The sequence below is a fragment of the Egretta garzetta genome, unplaced genomic scaffold, assembly GCF_000687185.1.
Source record: "Egretta garzetta isolate BGI_Z169 unplaced genomic scaffold, ASM68718v1 scaffold58, whole genome shotgun sequence".
In the NCBI taxonomy this organism is placed as follows: domain Eukaryota; kingdom Metazoa; phylum Chordata; class Aves; order Pelecaniformes; family Ardeidae; genus Egretta; species Egretta garzetta.
Window position 1 is genome coordinate 785,606 of NW_009260613.1, and position 22,578 is coordinate 808,183.

The 22,578-nt window shown below is 47.0% G+C and overlaps 1 protein-coding gene across 1 annotated transcript in view; it reads right to left on the reverse strand.

Annotated features, from left to right (window-relative positions):
- Positions 1–1,411: 1,411 nt before the first annotated feature.
- MAML2 (mastermind like transcriptional coactivator 2) overlaps positions 1,412–22,578 on the reverse strand; it is an 81,011-nt gene continuing 59,844 nt past the window's right edge. The window contains exons 3-5 of the mRNA XM_009644933.2: positions 11,957–12,160; positions 8,280–8,391; positions 1,412–2,402 (exon numbers count right to left, since the gene is read on the reverse strand). Coding sequence (XP_009643228.1) covers positions 1,420–2,402; positions 8,280–8,391; positions 11,957–12,160 — 1,299 coding nt within the window. The 3' untranslated portion in view covers positions 1,412–1,419. The remainder of the gene's footprint in view (positions 2,403–8,279; positions 8,392–11,956; positions 12,161–22,578) is intronic.

A 22,578-nucleotide genomic window follows, 5' to 3' on the forward strand; every position in this document is an offset into this window, starting at 1 on the left:
AAGGTAAGGTGGCTGCAAACTGTCCATGGGAATGGTCCTTGCCCCAGGTTAACTCCCTAGTGACACACAGAAATTGCTTAGGGCAATGTTAGCTGGGCCATCCCCAAACCCAGAACAGATGATTGAGTCCAGTGCCCAGAAATATTTCCCCAAACTGTTTCGTTTACAAGCACAGATGTGGCTGGCTGGAGCCTCCTACTGTGAGTAACCCAGGTGGTTATAACTGATCTCCATGCTAGTTTCAGGGGCACAGCCCATCATACTCTGCCCGACAGAAGCTGTGGGGACCTGGGCCATCATTGGACACCTTTCAACTCTCCCCATATGGCAAAGGGAAAGTGGGATGAAGCCAAAATGCTGTGCAATCAAAATGGTTGCCTCTCCCCAGACAGAGATGCTGGCATTTCTGCTGGAGTAAACGTGTTTGATAGAAGACGACCAGACTGAACTACCTGACACTTGCCGTGGGTTAAGATGAAAATGAGGATAGTGGCTTAGCTGAGTCACTTCATGCATTTGCCCTCCTCTAAGCTGGACTGAGAAAGTAGTTGGTGAGGGTCAAATAATGAGCACCCTTCTCACTTAAGTCGTCCATTAAGTCACTGGAGTCCCTGGGGTAGGGCAAGGTGGTAAAGTGAGGATCCTGAGCTTTGATGTAGTTCATCTGATGTTTCCCTCAATGCCCCAAATGACTGTGCTGCTGGCAGGACAGTAGCCTCCTCTGATACTCGCTGAAAGCACTGGTGAAAGGGAGAAAGCAAACGCTAGAGCACACCGAGTAACGCACTGGGTGATCTGTTTCCTTCTTCCCTCAGACGAGACCACTTTCCCTTTTGTGTGCTACAAAACACACAAGGTTTAAACCAAAATCATCGGGAAAGCAAATGTGAGTTTGTACTGTGTAGAAGAAAACAGTTTTTGTAACGCAATGAGATTTACACAGGGCCTGATGCTGTCAGGGCTGAGTAGTCCCGGGGAAGTTAAGGGCTGTGAACACAATGACTGAAGAGCTCTGGACCGCTTGGGCTTTTACTTGTACTCAGAAAAATGATGTTCCACAACCCATACCACTGTCTGGTGCTTGCGTGTGTGGGAAGCTAAACACGTTTTTCCACGCAGCCCCCGTGAGAAGAACTGATGGGTTTGCAATGCGCTGGGCACTGGTGTGGGGAATAGACCCTTCGGACGTTCTCACTCCTTTGTGTCAGGCATGAATATCACTTATGTTATCATTTCATTGGGGGAGACTTCAGTTTTGTTCCTAGAGCAACTCTTCAAACAGGGCAGTCGCCCTACGTGGTATTTTAAAGGACAGCCCAGTTACTGGAGTGTAAATTAATAAAGCAGGTTGTTGGCAACTAAAGAGAAAGCTAATGTCCTTAACTGCCTCTTCAACTGGTTCACCCTTGGTGCTGTCACTTACGAGTGGTTCCCCAAAATTTCATCGAGGTTGATGTCTTTCATCCAGTCATCATTACCAGGTTCTGTTTTCAGTAAAGAATCTATAAAGTCTGAGTCACTGTTGAGTGCAGGTCCTATACTGTCACCTTGCTGGTTCAGAAAGTCAAATGCTAGATCATTACCATGGTCACTTCCTTGGTAAGCCCGAGAGTTTTGGTTGGTAGATGTGAAACTGGTTGATGGCAGAGATGACGGAGGTGTCATACTTGTTCCTGGTTGATTCAAGGTAGGCACAGTCTGTCCTCTCAGCTGGTTAGGTCTTATGCTGAGACCTCGTAGTGAGCCAGCAGGTTGTCCATTTAGAGTCTGGTGCATTTGGTTTAAAGGAGGCCTCATTTGGACTCCTGCTGTTAACTGATTAGGAGGTGCCAATGCACGCTGAGGAAAATGCTGGTTGCCTACATTGCGTTGCAAAGACTGGTTAGGATATGGAGTGCCCGTGGGGAACCGGACCCCTGTGGGTTTCAGTGCATCCTGCTGCTTCACTGCAGCTTCTTGCGGGGCCCAGTTCTGGGCAGTGGCAGTAGCCGTGATCATCATGTTGGCCGGCCTTTGAGCAGGGATACCTGTGGCTCCATGGTTCAAGCTTGGCCTTACTTGCTGCGAGTTGACCACCGACCCTGTCCCAAAAGCCGCTACGTTGTTTCCCTGTGTCATGGTTTGCTGTCGAGACATCATGGGGTTATTCTGACTGGGCAGGACTTGATTTTGGTTTCTGTGTGGCTGCATTTGGTTCATTCCTGAAGTCACGTTGTATGCGCTTGGTTGGTTGCAAGGAAGGTTCCCGTAGCAACCCATACTCCGAGTGGCAGGAACAGAAGGCATTCGGGTCCCAGCAGGGGTGGACATGAGGCTGGAGCTCTGGGGCATGATGCTATGAGTTGAAATTGGGTTGGATAAGGACATGTTGTTGGAGCTCATACTCACAGCTGGTGAACCACCTGGAAAGGAGAAAACAACAGTGTTAAAACAAACATGAGTGCATCAATGCATGGCTGTCATGCAAATACCAACAGGTTAAAAGTCCAGTTTTCTAGCAGCAGAATTTCTTGAAGAAGATACTTTGCTCTTAAGAGGACTTGCATGAACTTGCTTCCGGCTTTAAAGATGCCTATCATCCAAAGGGTGGTTTGGTCTCTATGAAGCCATTGGTGGTCTTTCCATCCCTTCAGAGGACATCAGATAAACCAAAACTGGTGGTCATTGTAAGAGAAATATTGGAGTGGGGAAGTACAGACAGAATCACTGGGCAGGAAAGAAAACTTTTCTGCCTTTTTTTACAGAAGCGCTAGACACCTCGGACAAAGCCTGTCTAAGTGAGCAGAGGCAGAGGAGATCAAGAACTTGTCTTCCTTACAGGGCACGGCACATCCTGGCTCCCGCTAGAGACAATGGGGAGTGATAGGGGGGTTGTGGAGTCTCCTTCTCTGCAGATATTCAAAACCCATCTGGATGATGTCCTGTGCAATCTGCTCTAGGTGAACCTGCTTTAGCAGGAGGGTTGGACTAGATGATCTCCTGAGGTCCCTTCCAACCCCTGCCATTCTGTGATTCTGTGATAGGCACCATCATCAGGCCCCCTTTCCACCTTTTTTAGACACCTGCAGCAGTGGTATCTATCCCTTCTGGAAATGCCTATCCCAGATGACAGCAGGAGCCAAGACTACATCTCACATGTTTGCAGCACTCGGAGCCTCCCTCACAGCCAGGTGCTGGCACAGCAGCTCAGCCCAGTTTGTGACCTGCTTGTCCTCCCACGTGGCGGCCGAGCAGGCATGAGGACATGGCTCAGTTCTCTGCCTGGTGAGTGCCACCCACGTGCCCCTTCTAAGTACTTTGTTCCCAGTTGGGCTATGGCCATTTGCCCCTGCAGAAGGTGACTTGCCCGTGAGGGAACCACACATGGTACCTGATGTGCAGGCATTTGCTGCACATGAACATCACCTTTTGTGCATCAGAAAACTAGAATTTAAGAGTTGGATCAGAAAACTAGAAGTTATGATATGGCACGAATCTACCATTCGTGGCTAATTCTGCCCAGTGGAGGATTTTCCTGTACCTGACATCTGCCAGTGAATCACAAGAAGAGAGGTTTCTCTTCAGCCTCCAAACCTTGACACAAGCTCACTTCTGTAGCAGCTATGTAGTCTTTATTTTGAGGCCACAATAAGTCATTCATGCAATGCAGGCTGATTGCTTATGCAATTAAGGCTCTGAATTAATCCATGAGAGACTGGTTGAAGATGACCAAATGTTTTCTAAACACAGCCAGTGTAGATGGCGCTGTGGAGAACCCCACTCCTGCACACAATCAGACGCTCCACAGCTTAATTCCCTTTGCTACTGTTGCATCCAGTACAAGCCGTGTAAGAAGTGCAGCTAGGAGAAGTCAGCTTCAAGGCAAACAGAAGGAGATGTTTCTTCAGACAACGTGTGGGGTCAGCCGAGGAAATCTCTGCCACATGGCACACTACAAGCTAAATTCTCGTACCACTTTGGGTGACTCCCAAAGTGTGAGAACAGCTGTTGAATGGGCTTGCTACCAAGGTACCACCACATTTCGGGAACTCTCTGAGCCTCTCCCAGAGGAGGAACGGAGGAACATACAGCCCTGGAGCTTTGCTATTTAATAGGTAGCAACTAGTAGCAATTGTTGGTTGTGGGACACTGCCTTGGTTTGAGCCTTCATACATACAACAAAAACAGACTGAATTTCACTAACTTGGACTTTGTCATCAAAGCTTATTATATATTAGTCTGTGTGATTAATTTTATTAGGTGGTCCATCATCGATTCCTTCTTACCACACAGGTGCTTCAGGACTGTGATCATGCCCGCAGCATTCTGCAAAGACATCAGTCTCAGTCCCTGGCATGTTGTCCAGTCCTTCAGTCCTTCTGAGCTGTTTTCAGAACTTGACAGTTTTCAGCTTTCGATTTCAAGGCTGTACATCACAGCCGGTCCCAGTAATAGCTCTTGCACATCTCCAACATGGACGTAAAGTAAGCCCTTTTTTCCTGCTCATAATCTTCTCGGACTGTGTTTGTCCTTCCAGTTGCAATCTCACAGCCTGTTTACAAGTGATATCTGGAGACCTATCAGCCATTTCCTTCTGGGCTATGTTAATCACACAGGTTTCTTAACCAAAATAAGCAGTATGAAGTCAGATGCTTTAAAGGATGTTATCTGAAAAACCACTACCTTCATCAACCAAAGCTGTGGTTTCATTGAAAAAAATACCATGCTAGTCTGAAAAGATTCTTTTACATCAGCCCACGTTGCCTGATATTAATTATATGCCCTTCCTAAATTCTTTATTATTCAGGCTGTGTCAACTCCCCAGTATTTTTGCTGAGCTCTGCATTAGGTCACTAGGGCTGCAATTACCTACTTACTCTTTTAATTTTTGTCATGGCATTAGCAGTCTTCCTTGGAGTTTCAAGACTAAATGAAAAGTGACATTAAGAATTTGGAGAACCTTTCAGCCAGCTCCTTTAAAACTCCTGAAGACAAATCATGCACATACATATTTAAAAAGTCTATGTTTAGGAACAGCTGTTTAATATACTGTTCCTGTGGAAATTTCACCATAATGATGTTCAGTTCCCTCAGACTGGAACCGGAGAAAAAATTATCATATTTCTGCCTTTTCTGCATTATTTTTATACATATGCTATTTCAATTTAGTAATGGATGCAAAGCGTTCCCTTTTTCCTTAAGTACTTAAAAATAATCTCTTCCCAAATCATTATTAACACTGAGCCTGACTCCACAACCAGAGCTGCTTGTTCCAAATCAATATAAAAGATGCCTAAGTTAAGAAGCTCACCTTATCCTGGAAAGCAGGCTCTTCTACACACTGGCTCTAAGCAGGAGGCACTTGACTATGGAGAATCAAATTGTCCTAACAACAGTTACGTTGTCCTAACTTAAGCACCGAAATTCAGCCCCTGTGCTGGGAAGTCCCTGGGACAGGAGATGTCGTGAGGAGTCCACCTGGTTTTATCCCCACCGGGACAATCAGGCTCTCTTCCATGTCCTCCCAGGGCCCCCCCTAACTGAATTTAGCTCTGGAAATGAAGAGCAGAAAATCAGTGCTCAGCAGGCAACCTCACGATCAGGCCCATCTCTGGCTTTGCTAGTGGCCTGTGCATTGCTCGCTGCTTTTTGGAAATACTGTAACATCTTTTCACAGGGGTGATAGAGGTGGGGGCCCTGATTCTTTGCTCCTTTATGCCGATACTAAAGAGGAGGAATGGCACAGAAATCAGTGGCATTTCAAAAGACCTGGAACAGCCATCATCTGGGGAGAGCTGGTTCTCTCCCTCCAGCTAAACTACACGTTTGTGGAGTCACTTCACTTGCCATGGGATGAAGCCCCTCCTGGGGTGACCCTGCCAGCTGTTGAGCTGCCCCCAGGGCTACCATCATATCATAGGATGCTTTGGGTTGGAAGGGACCCCTAGAGGTCACCCTGCAAGGAGCAGGGACATCTTCAATTCAATCAGGTTGCTCAGAGCCCCGTCCAGCCTGACCTTGAATGTTTCCAGGGATGGGGCACCGCTCCTGCAAATGCCACGCTCTGTAAGGAGCACAAGTGGTTGGGACATAGCTTGTACTTGTTGTGCAAAAGACAAAGCTTTCTCTTTCTTTGTATTGCTATTTTTATCCTTTTATTTTTAACACAAATATTTTCCATTCTGATTTCTTCCAGATGGGAAGAAATGTCTTCCCCGGCAGCCCTGTGTAACAGCAGCTGGGCACCCCGGGCTACGGCGATTTGGAGAAATGCCTTCACTGCCCGATTCACCTGCCCTTGTCTTGGGGGTTTCCTGCCATGACATGGCACTATGGGGAAAAGCACAGAGGAATAAAATGCTTAACCAAGCGTTTCCAAGCCCCTATGTGATTTTACTTAACTTTTTGTCTCTTCCTCCCTGACCTGAGCAAAGCTATTCCCAGAAAAAGGAAAGAGATTCCCTGCTGTTACTGCCTTATGCAAGAGCTTCCTAATCGCTCCGTCTGGTAGCTTTGCTGCGAGCTCCCGGCACAGCCCTTGCTCCCAGGCTCGCCTGGAAAGCTGCTCTCCTCCTCGGGCTCACTCAGCAGGGACTTGAGATTTGAATGGACAAGTGCTGCCAATGCCACATGGCTCCAACCCAGGAGATGGGACTCCAAATACCACAAGGTTGGCAAAAAGTCCATCAGATGAAGAATAAGAAGAGCCACATAACAATGGCGATCTACTTATTTTGGAGCCTTTCACAGATGTGGCTGCAGTCATTTCCATTTTCCCTCTCAGGCTAGAAATGCATTGTTTTTAAGTGAAGGCCAAGAATCTCAGTTAATCATTTGATTCCAGGAATGAGCCTTTAAACAACGCATCAAATCACAGGATTCCCCAGCAAACTGCTGGGGTTACCAATGCATTTTTTTACAAGCGCAGGCGGTACCCAGCCAGCAAGCAGGGCCCTCTCTGCCCTGTGGCATTGCCCTCACCATGGGTCATTATGCTGGCATCAGCGATGCTTGTGCAAATTTACTGAAGATGATAAACACTCGGGCCCATTAGAAAGCAGCAGTTTCCAGACTGCAGCAGGCTTATGGCTGCTGGAACTTGTAAACAAAGCAAAGGAGTGCGTGAACGTTGCCTGAGCTCCCTTCCACATGTAGCCGAGCGAGCTGTTGGTGCCATGGCCAGCAGGTTGGGCAGAGGGGTGGCACGTGAGCGAGCTGCACTTGGGAACTTGTTAGAAACATAATAGAAGCTGAAGAAGTTTTGCTACAAAGGACAGGTAGGAAGGGAATCTGAATCTGGATCTGCAGATCCAACACTTGGAATCTGGCAGAATCTGCAGAGCCAACAGTTACGGAAAACACAAACAAACCAAAACGTCTTCTATTTCTTCAGTGTGTTGTATATAAAGATATACTAGAAGGTAAAGGATCCTTTTTATACTTAAATGCACAGGTGCTTTGCAGTATAAAGAACATCCTTGGATCCCATCTGCTGCATTTCCCCCACCTCCTCTCTCCTCAGAACATTTTCCTTACCCTGCCCTTGCTCTCAGAGCAGCCTTCAGCTAACCAGCAAGGTGAACAGCATGAAAAACCAAACAAGCAGTCTTGTGCTCCCAAAACTAGACTCTCCAAGAAGGTGAAACCAAGGACTAGTCCTGAAGTGTTGGGCGTTTTCTGGCTGAAAGAAGGGGCCTTTACCCTACTGTTTGACTGATCTGTTGAAATGCTGCTTGTAGAGCATCACTGAGGCCATGACCGTGGCACATTAAACAGACCAAAAGTTTGGATGATGGCTCTGGTGGCCCATGATGATGTCATATGAGATACTTAAAAATCAGTATGGGGGTCCTCACACTGTACATAAGCTGCCATTCAAAGGGATGGATAGTTCTCATCTCAGCCTCTGAAGCAAGATGTACCACGTACATGAGAGAAGCATCTGGACAGAGTGAGGTTGCATAGTCAAGAGGACACCTTTGCATCAAGTATTTGGGTGCACTGCCTCAGGCAGTGCTAATGGGAGGGCTGCCTCCTTCCCCATGCCCGAGACATCAAGCACCAGCCTGGAAGAACCACCACCTGGTTCTCCAGGTCATATTTCAGCACTTTGCAGCGGTGGTGGGCAGCGAGGTAAATAGCACAGGAGAGAAGCAGCCACCACTCCCTGCCTCTGTGGTGATGTAGGTGGATACCCAGAAAATTAGGCCCATGCTATCAGTGCATGCATGGCTCTCCTGGATGGTTTTCCAGCTGGAAGGAAGGAAACAAACAGTTTCATTTAGCACATGGGCACTTACCAGGATATTGGTTTGCTTGTTGCATGTTGACCACGTTCCTTCTTTGGTCTTTATAATCTGGTGGTGGTCGTGTCAAGTGTCTGTTCAGCTGATCTTGCGGAGTGATTTTCTCCTAGAGGATTAGAGTAGAAATATATTAATTTGCTTTTCTTTATGCTTTCCTGCTCTGTGTCTTGCTCACCTCTTTCTTTTCTCAGTAAGTACAAAGCTGAAGCGTTGTTTCCTTTTGCCCTGTCTGGTTGACAGGAGAGACAGCTGTGAACTGAAGGCTGTATGAAAACCTTTCTGCTTTTTTTATTGTATTTGAATCTGGTTTAACTTTCCTTAAAATCACTGAGAGTTGCTCAGCCTCTGCAGACATTGGCCACGTCTGCACTGCAGTACAAAGTGTCCTCCGATGGCCGGACCATCTTCCTCACCATGCTTATCAGACAGAGGGACCTGATGGTTCCTCATGGCTCCCTCCCTGTCTGTGCAGCTGGGTTTGCTTTCAGAAAAAGCACAGAGGGAGATCAAACACCAGGTCTAACCCAGACACACGGCTGGGATGCAGCTGGGGAGAAAGGAGCGTCCAGACCTGGAAGGTCCACATTTGCCCCTTGGCTGCGTCAATGTTCATTAACCCATTTCACCCACGCTGGCCTCTCAGCGTGCACAGCTGGCAAAGGGCATTGCAGCTTGTCATTCCCAACCCCAGCCGTGCCCATCTCTCACTCTGTCCTTCCTCCTACCCTGGAGGAGCTCCCACAAAAATCAGCAAACCCCTTTGTTTTGTGATGACAGAGCACTGGAACAGGCTGCCCAGGGGGGTTGTGGAGTCTCCTTCTCTGGAGATATTCAAAGCCCGCCCTGGATGATGTCCTGTGCAATCTGCTCTAGGTGAACCTGCTTTAGCAGGGGGGTTGGACTGGATGATCTCCTGAGGTCCCTTCCAACCCTTGCCGTTCTGTGATTCTGTGATTGCTTCATCCTCCCTGGTGCCTCCCCTCACCAGGTATGCCAGCAGGACCTATGTCCAGAGTTCAGCAAGGCTGGGCTGGTTGGTTTTCACACAATTCACCATTGCCCTGTGCTTACACGTACGTGGTGCTGTCATTCACAGAATCTCCAAAGAAGGAGACTCCACAACCCCCCTGGGCAGCCTGTTCCAGTGCTCTGTCACCCTCAAAGTCAAGAAGTTTTTCCTCATATTCAACTGAAACCTCTTATGTTTCAGTTTGTGCCCATTGCCCCTTGTCCTGTCGCTGAACACCACTGCAAAGAGTCTGGCTCTGTCCTCGTGACATCCACCCTTAAGATATTTGTATGTGTTGATGAGGTGCCCTCTCGGTCTTCTCCAGGCTAAACAAGCCCAGGTCTCAGCCTTTCCTCATAGGGGAGATGCCTTACTCTGGAGTACAAGCACTGAGGGAAGGCCAGAGGGGAAAGCTTGCAGAAAAAGCCCTTTGGTGGGGGAGATTTTTTGATTTGGGGCCTGCAGGGATACATCTCTGGTGAAGGATGCAAATGCAAGTCCTTGAACTGCAATCTGACTAACTGCCCTGTGTTCATAAAGGTCTGGAAAGTGCAGGCACTGGAGTCAACACCGAATCTCTCATCAGCGTCACTGTGACTTGATGCCTCCAGAGTGCTGCAGCCTGCCCACGAGCAATGGCTCCCCGGGATACATGGCCCCATGGCAGGAAAATGGGGGTTTGACCACATGAGTTGCTGGGAAGTTATTGCTGGTGCACAATTCCCTCCTGGAGCTGTGCTTACTGGGCAGCTGCCGGGCAGGCTTCAGCTCTTCTCTGCAATGCGTCTGGGTTTCACGCTTGGCTGCTAGAATGGCAAACTGGCTCATCGGTGTGAAAAAGGGTCGGGCTCTGGCTGGTATTGGATGTCCATCAGAGTAATTTGGGGCTCTTCTGCTTGGAAACAGCACGCAAACAGACCTTTACGTGAAAAATCTGATTTTTCTTGTGCCAGGAGCACTTTAAAAACCTGGGAGAAGAGCCTTTCTTGCGGCATTTAGGCATTTCCGAAATGCACTCTGGGAATGAGGGGTCTGATTAAGATTTATCAGGCTTGTTTTAACGTACTGCTGGACCCAAACCCTTGTAAAGAAGAAAGACAAGTTATCTCCCAGGAAATCCCCACAATACATGTAAAAACTGTAGGCAGGCTCTGCATGTATTCCTGTGAACACAACACAAAAGCAAATGCAAGCTGATCAAAAAACCACATTCTGTAGAGTGGTTTTGATTTTTTTATTTTACTTATTTTTCAGAAAAGCTACATGAGGAATTCACTTTCTGTTCTGCTAAAAATTCTGACAGCATTTTGAGCTGACTTGAAATTTCAGTTTTCTTCTGCATAAATTAAAAAGTCAACACATATTTCCCTTGTAGGACAAATGAAATCCTTAATTTCAAACTCAAGCTTCCTGATTATATTTTTGGAATAGAAATAAACTTGTAAACAAAAAGATATTCTCTATAAAAAACGGAATAATTTTTTTGTAAACATCCCCACAAAACCATGAATGTTTTTCCGCTTCTGTGTTGTTCTTAAATTACTGAATGGCACTCACTAAATGCGTCAGTATTTCTGAGCCTACATCTTTATAGAGAAAAGAAAGTTTTGGATTCAAAATGCCAGGCCAACAAAAATGGGTCTTCCCTGTAGGCTGAGAGATGCAGGTTGAGGTAAATAAGCTGCTGTCATTGCAGCCTGGGGGAAGCCAAGCAGGTGGTGGTGTCACCTCCATCCTTCCCCACAATCCTCCCTACAGCCCTTCCCTAGTTGCCACAGGGCATCTGTGTTACTTTCTCCCTGCCCCAAGGACATGCCAAGCTCAGGTCCTCTTACAGTATTTCTCTTTTCTCTGTGGTTTGGCTAGCAGGACTACCAAGGAATGGTGAATATGAGGATGCAGAGGGCATGTGCTGCTGCTCTGGGCAGGTAGGACTCCCCCCTGTTGCACTGGTCATGGGTGATGGGCCATGAAGAAGCAACTTCAGCTGACTCCGTTTGTGCAGTATCAATGGCAATGCCAGTTTAGTGGAACAAAACCAGTGGGTTCTACTATTTATCACTCCCAAGAAGACCACATATATCCCTCCCCCCACCCCGCCCCACCTCATAAAATGTCTCCCAACTGGTCTCTAAGATACCAAGGGACAGAGAAGACCTGGCTACAAATATCTGGAAATGCAAAAAGAAAAACAGAGAAAGGATGACTCATGTATGATCCCAGCCAAGCACACAAACTTGCGTTGAACACTAAAATGGATGTATCTGATCCTTGTTTACAGACTTTATACCATGCTGCCTAGGTTGCAGAGCCTGGAAGTCAACTTTCCTTTGTGGTTGAAGTAGCATAGCAGTGCACCATAGCTTATCTTGCAAAGAAAACCACTGACAATATTTATACGCCTCACATTAAGCATACACTGAGACCATCCTCATAACAAAACCACAGTAGCTCAGATACTTGAGTTGTTTCATGTAAACTGGAGAAGGTTTCAAAAGGGCTTAGCAAAGTGCTGAAAAATATGAGGCATGCTCTAGAAGGCCTAGGCATCGCCAAAATGACCTCGAAGTTTTGGGGGCTTTCTTCCCCCTGTCTTAAGCTTTCTTTTCTATTGTTTCTGTGATAATCTTTTCCATGTAAAATAAAGAATTGGAAAACTTACGGCTTCTGCCAACATCTGCTGCTGTAGAAGGAGTTGTTTTTGCTCCATCATTTGCCGTTGCAGAGCCTGTTTCTTTTCCATCAGTTGCTGATTCAACATTGATTGCTGGGATGAATTCATGTAACCACTTCCAGTGTTTGGATTCGAGCAAGAACTGGAGCTTGGAGTGGGGCCAGCTCCCTGGCCTACCACAGAGTGTTGATCCTGAAACAGAAGAAATGGCTCGTGAAGGATGAGAATAATAACAAGCATCAAGAAAAGGAAATAATCCTTTTTATGCAATTAGCTCAAGTACAGGACACAGCCCACAGACTCTCGAGACAAGCGACCGATACAAAGGCTTTGACAAAATAAGAAGGGGATTGAGTAACTTCATCACTCATGGAAGACTGAAAACGTGCCAGGTGGTTCCAGTGGAAAACCTCAGTGTTGTACCAGGAGCTTGGGAAACATTAACAGAAGTAACGGAGCCGTCCTGGGGATCTTTCAGGAAACTTGCATCGGGCCATATGGCAGTTTGTTTGACCACAAGGGAACAAACTCAGCGTCTGCTGGTTCCTACCATCTGGTGAGCAGCAGCGAGAAGTTACAGACTCATTGCTAGAAGTGGCATCTATTCTTAGAAAATACAGAAGTGGTAAGCTGTTACTTTGCAGTAGGGTGAGTGGTGCCGCTTTCATTCGTCCCGTCACCTCCCTGACAAGAGCAATCTCTGTGAGATTGCTAATTGTCTCCCATTAGCGGCAGGCTTGGAATGTATCAACTTCCTTGGTAAAACAAATGTGTAACTGGACAGAACTTTGCAGAGGGCTTTAGGGTCTCCCTGGTCTTTGTGATGGCTCTAGCTCTGCTTCCTCTTCCCTGTGTGCAGCTTCATAAGAAAGAAAAAGCAAAAAGTCATCTCAGGGGGGGAATGGGGAAGGTACTTGGGAACCCAGACCATGCACGTACAGGCTGAGAACGATCATGGGATGACAATGTGCTGCTCATTTTCTTTTACCCATGGTTTCCCTTGGCAGCAACATGTTTTCTGTCTACTTGTTCCACCACTGTTTGGTACTTGGACCCTTACCAAACGTAGGAAATAGTTTTCTCAGTCCGCACACAAAAATGTGTTACCCTACAAAAATATTCAGCCTATGTTGGAGCACTTGATGGTCAGGTATTCCTTAGCTGCCCAGCTGCAAGGAGAATAGGAGACACTGGAGGGATCACAAGAGTCATGAGAAACTTCCATTTTCTGACTCGACTGTGTGGCAATTCATCATAGGAACCAAACCTCACCTCTTGATTTTGTATAACCATAATAGAGCAGTGTATTTGCTCCACAACACAGGAATTCCGGACCCCTGCAGTCTGATGCTCCCTGTTATACAGCGGTTTTCTCGGTACCAAGATGTAGTCCCAAAGTCTGGTCTACTACCCAGGTAAAGCTCTGCTGTACAGCCGTTGCCTCCCATGGCATCCAGGGAAATACGGACTGACTGACAGCAAAGCAAGGACTGGCCAGGCACAGCCTACTCGTGCCTCGAAGACTGCAGAGCACCGATGTTCATCACTTCGCAAACTGCAGGAAAGCTCATTTCTGTGCCTTAGCTTTTGCACATACCCCCCACCCCCCAATAACACACACACCACAGACTAATCCAACTTATCTCCCTACCATCTGGCATGGAAGAAACACAATGATTGTTATGGGTATTTCTATTTTAAAATAATTCTGTGGCTTTTAGATGGGGCCACACAAGTGCGTAGCTAGCTAGCTAAAGTACTTGACGTCTGTTACTGAAATAAACCCCATGACTTTCTTCTGGAGCCACCTGCAGCCCCCAAGGCAGAGTTACAAACCCACCCTTCCAAATTTATTGGGCTCTTACACAATTATATCCCGCACACTTTCTTTTGGTTCCAGAAGGAATCCAAGATTGCTCGGCATTGCCACATTTTTCAGCCCTTATGTTAGCTGCAAGATAGAAAATACCTCCTCTCAACAGATCTGCTTGCCAAGTTGTTGCGCAAACTTTTTTGTCTTTCTTAAAATATTTTGAAAAGAAAAATATGTTTCAATAAATTGGCTTTGACTTCTATATTCAAATGACAACTCTAGCTTGAACGCAGCCACATGTTACATCCATTAATAGAATTCATCTGTTGTGTTTTTGCACAGATAATGCAGGCTCCCCCAAACGCGCTTTCATAGTCCTGCATAAAAAAACAACAACAAAGCCCAACTTTTTTTTTCCCCCTCATCCCCTGCCAGCCCATATAAGCTGTGGGGATGGATTTTGTTCTAAGATAAACCGTGTAGTGTCCATTCACGATACCTATTAAAGAGAGCTCTTCTCTAACAGCAATTGGCACAAAGCACCAGCTGCTTGGCAAACAGGCCCTGAGAAAACAGTATAAATCATCAACTTGGAGCCAGTTGTTGGGGTTTTTTTTGCATTTGGGCCTTTCTCTGCTGTTCATGAAATGTCAGTGTAAGCCTATGAATCTACGATGTGTTACTTCTCCTGCCTGCTGATCTTCCATCAGCAGCAATGGGATGGGAGAAGGAAGAACAGTTTCCTAATAAATCAGGGGATTAGCTGCCCGGCAGTTTGACCCTTTGTGAACCAGTGCTATGGAGCCGTACCCTCGCCCCGTGCTCACAACACTGCAAATCAGAATGCAGAGGGGCTGCACCGCTGCCAGGGACGTGGGGCTCTGCCCCTGCGCTCAAAGCAGCCCTGCCGAGGAAGGGAAGATTTGGGTTGGAGTTGGTTTCATTGAACGATTTCATCCTGCTCTAAGCCTGGCTTTACCACAGCAGCTTTATTATGACTCCACACTTCTAAAGCTGCCGGTGGCCTTCTGAACTTCATTCCCGTGTTCCCATGCCTGTGGTTTATGCACTTTAACTTTAGAACCCCCTGACCAAAGAAAGGCCGGAGTGGGACACTCGTGTCCCCTTGCCCACAAGCACCTCTGCCCAGCAGGCTGCAGGGGCAGCCCAACATCTTGCCCACATGGTGCCTTGCCTGCACGGTGACACCACATTGTTCCCCCTCTCAGGGAGTGTAACCCTCTCCTTGCTTTGCCTCCAAAGAGGTGATGCGACGGGGAGCACATCCCTGCAGCCAGACGGCTGTTAGGGGTGGGCTGGAAGCATCACACCTCCAACAGGTACAAGTGTCAGGCTGGGTTTGCCCCCCAAATCCTGCCCCACTTGCTGGCACCGCTCATGCATGCTGCATCCCTCCAGCCCTGCAGATGAGCTGCAGCCCTTGCAGGGCCGTGCTGGGTCCCTGCCGGGGCAGGGGCAGCAGCTGAGGGCTGAGCTAGTGTTCGCCGAGCACCACAAACCCCCATCTGCTCTGCTGGTGCCGAAACTCCTGCACAGCGGTGCTCTAGGCTCAAGGCCGGTGTGTTGCACCCCGTTCTCTGATGTTACAGGGAGATTAGAAGCTACGAGAAGCAGGAAGAGTGCAGAGGCAGTGAAAGCTCCTCAGAGCTCGTAGCACAACTGGGGTTTTGTTCGTAAGCATCACAAAGAACATTGTGCTCAAATGTATAAATTAGCAGTAAATCAAAACATTTGAGACTGAGTTTGCCTTTCACTATCCCTGCTGCAGCTGCCTTGTCTTCATACAAATGAAGGGAGGTTTTGGCTTCTAACACACATATGGACATATCTCTTCTCTTCTCTTCTCTTCTCTTCTCTTCTCTTCTCTTCTCTTCTCTTCTCTTCTCTTCTCTCTTCATTTCTCTTCTTCTCTTCTCTCCTTTTCCTTTTCCTTTTCTTTTTCCTTTGCCTTTTCCTTTGCCTTTTCCTTCGCCTTTTCCTTCGCCTTTTCCTTCTCCTTTTCCTTCTCCTTTTCTTTCCCATTTTCTTTCATCTATTTTATTTTCTTTTCGCTTATTTTCTTTTCCTCTTTCCTCTTCTTTTCATCTTCTTTCCTCTTCTCCCCTTCCCCCTTCCTTTCCTTCCCCTTTCCCTTCCCTGCCCCTTCCCCTTCGCCTTCTCTTTCCCCTTCCCCTCCCTTCCCCTCCACAGCTTTGTTGCTCTTCTTTCAGGCAAGGTTAGGAAGCCACGCACAGGGTGCTCAATCCAGCGGCCAGTCTCAGCACCTGCCAGCCCCCTTCTGAGCCACCTCTTTGCTGCTGCACCTAATGCAAGAAGAAACACCTCTTTCTACTAAATGCTGGGGTTTCCATGGACATCTGGACTCCAAGCACTGCCTGCCCACGTCCTTGCCTCAGACAAGAAAACAAAACAACAGCAGGACCATGGCAGAGTGCCCGTCGAGTAAGAATTCTTTTAGCTATAGTGAAAAAGCTAAAGAGTTTTCTTATTTTTAGGAATAACTCCCACTGTTGACTGGAGTGCGGAGGGCTGCTTTCTGTGCCAGCGTACACTGTGAGAGCCCCAAGTAGCTCCTGAGGTTGTGCTGATCTGCAACAGCTGAGGATCTGATCCATGTATCAGGGCTGGGAATAGCACAGAATGGGCAGAAACACAGCCAGCCCAGTTCTCCCTGGCTTTACTGCTTGTGTGGCCCAGTGGGGGTGCAAGAAGCATCTTCCTGAGCACCTCAAACTCATTCAACCTTCTTTGCATATCTGGAACGTACAGCATAAAAGTGAGTCTCCTCGGAGTTTCGGTCTCTAACCAAAAACTTCCATCAAATTGTCTCCAAACTGCCTGCTGGAGTTCTCCCTCCACTATACAGAGGGTCGGGGATGTATAATTAGGCTCTAGATGCCTAATTTAGACAACTAAATTAGGAGCCCAGATTAGATGATAGGAACATTCCCTTACACTCCTAATTTTAGATGCTTATAGCCACACCCGAGTAAGATGTCTGGAAGAGTGAGTGTGAACAGCCCTTGATCTGCCAAGCGCTAGTGAATCGCTTTCGAAGCATGCTGTAGAGAGTGACCTAAAAGCCCCTAAAGCTAGGCATGCAGAAGATGCTGTTAGAGGATGAATTTCTCCTAATATCCTGCCAAAGAGTAGTTTTATGCATTCCAGCAAGATCACATTCATATGTTAAACAGCATTTGAAAAACCTGAATATTCCAAGAGCCCTGGACCTGTTTTTCCTGTGTCTAATATCCAGAGATACAGCTGAGTGAAGACTGCAAAATATTCCCCTTCAGTAATTTTGTGGAGTGTTTGTAAGAAGTTGGCTGAGCCACATGAGCCCATCTTCTGTGTTTTTCTCCTGTGAACATCTGAGTTCTCAGGACAAAAATTTCGGGGCCAACCATGTTTGCAAGACACATACACAAGGAATCACGGACACTAGCTTTTGCAGTTTCACAAGCCCAGGCTGCCTGCCAGGAATAGTTGTACCTTCATCCAACCAGGGAAAAGAAGCAAATGCTGTGTCACTCCTCCAACAAAACCGGAGGGGAAATGCGGGCAAATCCCTTCAGATACTCCAAAGCTGGAAATGATCAGGGCAGTAGGGAGCACCCACCTGATTTCTGCAGCCTCACGAGCGGGAGGCACCCGCTGGAGTGAGAAGTTTGGATATTGAGTGCCGCAGCTGATACTCAAGATGCAAAGGGATAAGGACTTCAGCACACCCAGCTGCTGCAGCTCTCACTGCAGGGAGAGCCAAGGAGGCCAGGCTTTTTAAAAGGCCAGTTTTTTGCACGCGCTGGAAGCAGACCTCAGAACTATTTTCAGAAACAGCTAATTCCCCTGCTACTTGGTATTGCAAAAATTTATACAGAAAAAAGAGTAAAAACCAGACACTGTGCACAATCTCCTAGGTAAAAATGGGTGATCAAATACCTCAAAGGAGCCAGTCCCCACTTTCAGTGAGAAACCACAGGCAAGGAAGGCTTTGGCAGATAGTTACTTGTGCGGTTCTTAATAGAAACCTTTTTTAGCACTTTGCCTTTTCAGCACCAACAAGGAAGCTGCTCGCTCCTGAGATACCCTTGCGAACTGATTTTCAGCCGTTAGTGATTTATTTGCAGCCTTGCCATAATCCCTTGCCAGAAAGCCGCACAGCCCGATAGCCACTAGCAGGCACTCTTAGAACAACGTTCCCACCCCAACTCCTTAACCTTGGGCAAAGTGGGAGCTGCATCTTGCAGGGAGGGAGGCTCAGATTCAGCCCTTGCACAATCACATAGCAACAGACCCAGGAACAGTCCCTCATTACGAGCCTTGTCCGACAATCAAGTCTTTTACAAGAACAAAGGTTGACAGTGATTAATCAGTAAGCAGTTTCTTGTTCCTCGCTGCACGTGTTGGAGGCAGCCTCCCGCCGAGGCAGTCTGGCAGATTTCCTGTCGGCGCTATACCAGGGCCCACGGCCGGACACACAGAGGCGTCTTTCCCCAAAGCCAAGCGCACAGATGAACGTCTTGTCTCCGTTTCTGAGCACGGCAAATTCGGAATGCATGCGCATTCTGCAAAAATAATAAACCCTGATACATCTGATTGCTGTATATTCAGGCGAAACGACCTAAGGGGGGATTTGTTCATGTCAGAAATTTTCCCAGAGACTTCAAGGATGGATTATTAGTATTTTACCACGTGCGCCGTGATGAACTTTTAATGTGATCTTCTGGCATAAGGTACATATGAAGGTCTCCATTTTAGAAAGATTTTGTTTATTTGCAATGAAAATAACATGCACGTGTTGAAAGTTCAACAGAGGAGGTTATTGTAAAACGGCTGCATCAGAAGAGGAATGTTGGCTCCATCGAGGTCAATGGCAAAACTCCAGCTGACTTCAGCGGGGCTAGAATTTCCTCCCAGGTCTCCATCCAGCCACAGGGGCACAGTGGCACCCTTGGCTTGGGGTGACCTCAGCGTACAGCTTCTGGACAAGATACTTCCTTGGTTCAGAGAGACACTAGCAAAGCGCCTCCACTAATGTACCTGGGCAAAGACTATCCTGAGATCCGTACGGAGCTCTGGTTTCAAATGCCTCATGTGCTCTAACTTATATTGAAATAAGTCTGCCAATAAGCATGAATGGTGAGGACTCCTATCAGGTTTTTGACAAGATCAGACACATACTGATTTGTTCTGCCTTTGCATTAACATTGGCAGTCACTGTAATATGCAATATCCACACTGCAACAAGCCAAGCCCTTCAGCTTATCATCTCACAATTTCAGGAAACCAAATTAGAGAGGTTTAAGGAAAAATGCCGCTCCTCCAGCTAGAACAAGGGCTGGTGTGAGCAGACCTGTTTTGCCTAGTACTTCAGGACAAGGTACGTGCATCCTCGCAGGCTCTGTGCTTCCACTGAGGGGTGGTAACTTCCAGCTGAGGCAGTGAAAACTTCCCAAACTGATTGAATTAAACACTTGTGGTTATCTGTCTGTATCTTTAGTCTGGGTATATATTATCTGTGGATACTTATACCTTATTCATCTAAATGTTCTTGTCTCGTTGCCATATGTTTATTATCTTTCCCCCAAATTATCTAGCCTGAGGTTGATACAGAGCACGGAAAATTTCAGCCCGCTTAGCAGAACCATAAGCAATCAAAACCAGGGTCTTGTAAGAGGAAGCGTTGGGTGAATTCAGTAATAGGTGGCACTCTCATACGTATGGGCTTATTTTTAAATGTCCAGTTTACAGAGCAGTGCTAAAAATTACACTGAAGTCTTACGTGTAATAGGCTTACATATAAAGTGTGTCTTTTTTTGCCGTATCATCCTCATGTTTCCCTCCCTGCAGCAGCTCTGGCAGTCCCCCTAACCCAAGGGCATATGGGCAACATACAGGGGAGCGTGGCCCAAGAGGTCCCCCAGCTTGTGGAGATCTGGACAGCAAAGACCGCATGGCCCAGCGGCATGGAAGGAGCTAAGTGTGGAATGTTTATTCTCAAAGGCCACTGTTTGCTTTCAAAGATGAACCGTGTTTGAGGCACACTGAGCTGAGGGACCTTTAGGCTCACGGGGACGCTGCGTGAATGCAGCCATCTTCCAGACCTGAGCCCGCCCAGCGGTGCCACGGTAAGATCAGGTCAACACTAGTGTTGCATTTACAAAGCTACTGCTTTCTAACAGAGCTAACGGAAATGGAATAAAACAGTCTGTGCCTTTTCTTCTCGATCATAAACACTAATGCAAAATTCTATAGGAAATGACTGTAATTTTTTTATCCTCTTGATTTCCAGACTATTCTCTAGTTTCCTCAGCTTTTCCCACTGGCATTTATCTAGGTTTTCTTTGCACCTTCCATATCCCTCCTCATACAGGATTCACCCTCCCTTTTGTTCTGCAGTTTAAACACGTTTGTGTCACTTCTAAACAACAACCACAAAAAAAAAAAAAAAAAAAAAAGGATGATGACATAATGTGAAAATGTTCCTCAAGCAATAACACAAAGCAAAGCAAACACCATAAAATGCCAGTTTTTCTGCGGGAGGGCATGAGGGAGCAGGCAACCTGAACGAAATATTTAATGAAGAAAGAAGAAATAATTAAACACAAAGAACAACAACAACAACAGAAAAACCACATCACTGGAACCAAACACTTGAATACAAATGGGCACAACATGGGTGACATGACTGTCAGAGACACATATTAAGATCAAAGCCCTCCTGCTGAGAATACACAGCAAGAACATGAGCATCCTTAAACTGGAGCCTCCTGGGATCTGCTTTCTAAACCAACAGCTCTGAATTCTGATGGAAAACAATGCCGAATACTGAAAAGCAATGTGTGAAGAATGGCTCTGACCTGCGCCTCCCTGCGCTGATTAAAACCTTGGGTGAGACATACGGAGGGACTGGATCGCTTTGTTTCAAGTTGCCTGTGCCGGGACAATGACTGATGCTAACTGAAATCAGCATCTGGGGCTGGCGACCAAGTGTCATTGGGCACAGACGGGGTGGGGGGGAAAACAAATCCTCTCCCCACTGTGACAGCCCATGGCACTGGTGCGAGCGCACAACGCGGGGTTCAATGGAGCAGGTATTGACTGCCCATATGCTCGGTTTGAAATGAGCCCCTAGCACACAACCCCAAGAGTGGTCTTCCCTCTTCATGTCGAAGGGACGTCTCCTTCTTTAATTACGATTGCTGTCTTTGTTATAAAACAAACAATTTGATAGCTGATAATTCTTGGGAATTGACACAAACCTTAGGCTCCTGCCATCCCCTCTCACTCTCTTGATGAGTCTGATAAAATGATGCCAGTGGCCACAGCAGCCTGAGGGTCTGACAAATCTACCTATCCTTCATCTGCCTGGGCCAACAGCAGTTTCATTAAAATGTGAAAAAAACAGGTTTCCTGAAGAGCACTCCCTGGATTTGCCTCATTTTTCACTATGAACTCAAGATGTAGGAAGACATGTGGTTTTATCAGGTATCCCAGAAGCTCTGAACACTTCTTCTCTGGGGGATAACAGAGTTAGACAGAGCTCACCCATTTCTGCTTTTAGTCCTGCAGAGTTTAGTGCTTTGCCTGGCCAGATCCCCATCATGGGAATTTATCTGCTGCCTCACTGCCCCTCTGGTAGCATTACAAGTGACCTGATTTCAGCTGGGATAGAGTTAATTTTCTTCCTAGTAGCTGGCATAGTGCTCTGTTTTGGATTCAGTACTAGAATAATGTTGATAACTCACTGATGGTTCAGTTGTTGCTGAGCAGGGCTTACACCAGTCAGGGACTTTTCACCTTCCCCTGCTCTGCCAGGGGCACAAGGAGCTGGGAGGGGGCACAGCCAGGACAGCTGACCCCAGCTGGCCAAGGGGCTATTCCAGACCATATGGCGTCATGCTCAGTACATAAACTGTGGGGAGCTGGCTGGGGGGCAGCGATGGCTGCTCAGGGCTGGGCTGGGCATCCGTCAGTGGGTGGTGAGCAGTTGCATCACTTGTTTCTTCTGGGTTTTGTTCTTTTTTTGCTGTTGCTGTTTTCCTTTTCACTACAATGAATTATTATTTATTTTTTTATTTTATTTAAATTATTAAACTGTTCTTATCTCAACCTACGAGTTTCCCTACTATTGCCCTTCTGATTCTCTCCCCCATCCCACCAGGGGTGGGGAGGGTGAGCGAGCAGCTCTGTGGGGCTTGGTTGCCAGCTGGGGTTAAATGACAACAACTGGACATGGAAATGCTGCATGGTGGTTACTTTTCTTTTCTAGTTTCAGAAAAAAAATGGTTAATCAAAGGTGGCAGAAGGCCCATACCACTGTTTAATGGCTGTCCTGGTTTCAGCTGGGATAGAGTTAATTTTCTTCCTAGTAGCTAGCATAGTGCTGTGTTTTGGATTTAGTATTACAAGAATGTTGATAACACACTGATGTTTTCAGTTGTTGCCAAGTAGTGCTCAGACTACTCAAGGACTTCTTGAGCTTCTCCTGCTCGCCCAGGTGCATAACAAGCTGGGAGTACAGCACAGCTAGCACAGCTAACCCAAGCTGACCAAAGAGCTATTCCATACCATAGAACGTCATGCTCAGGGGGGTTGGCTTGGGGGAGTTGGTCGGTTGGTCGGTCGGGGGGGAGAGTGATCGCTGCTCGGGGAGTGATCGTGGCTTGGGGAGTGATCGCGGCTCGGGATGGGCTGGGCATCGGTCAGCTGGTGGTGAGCAATTGCATTGTGCATCACTTGTTTTGTATATTCTGTATATTCTCTTACCATTATT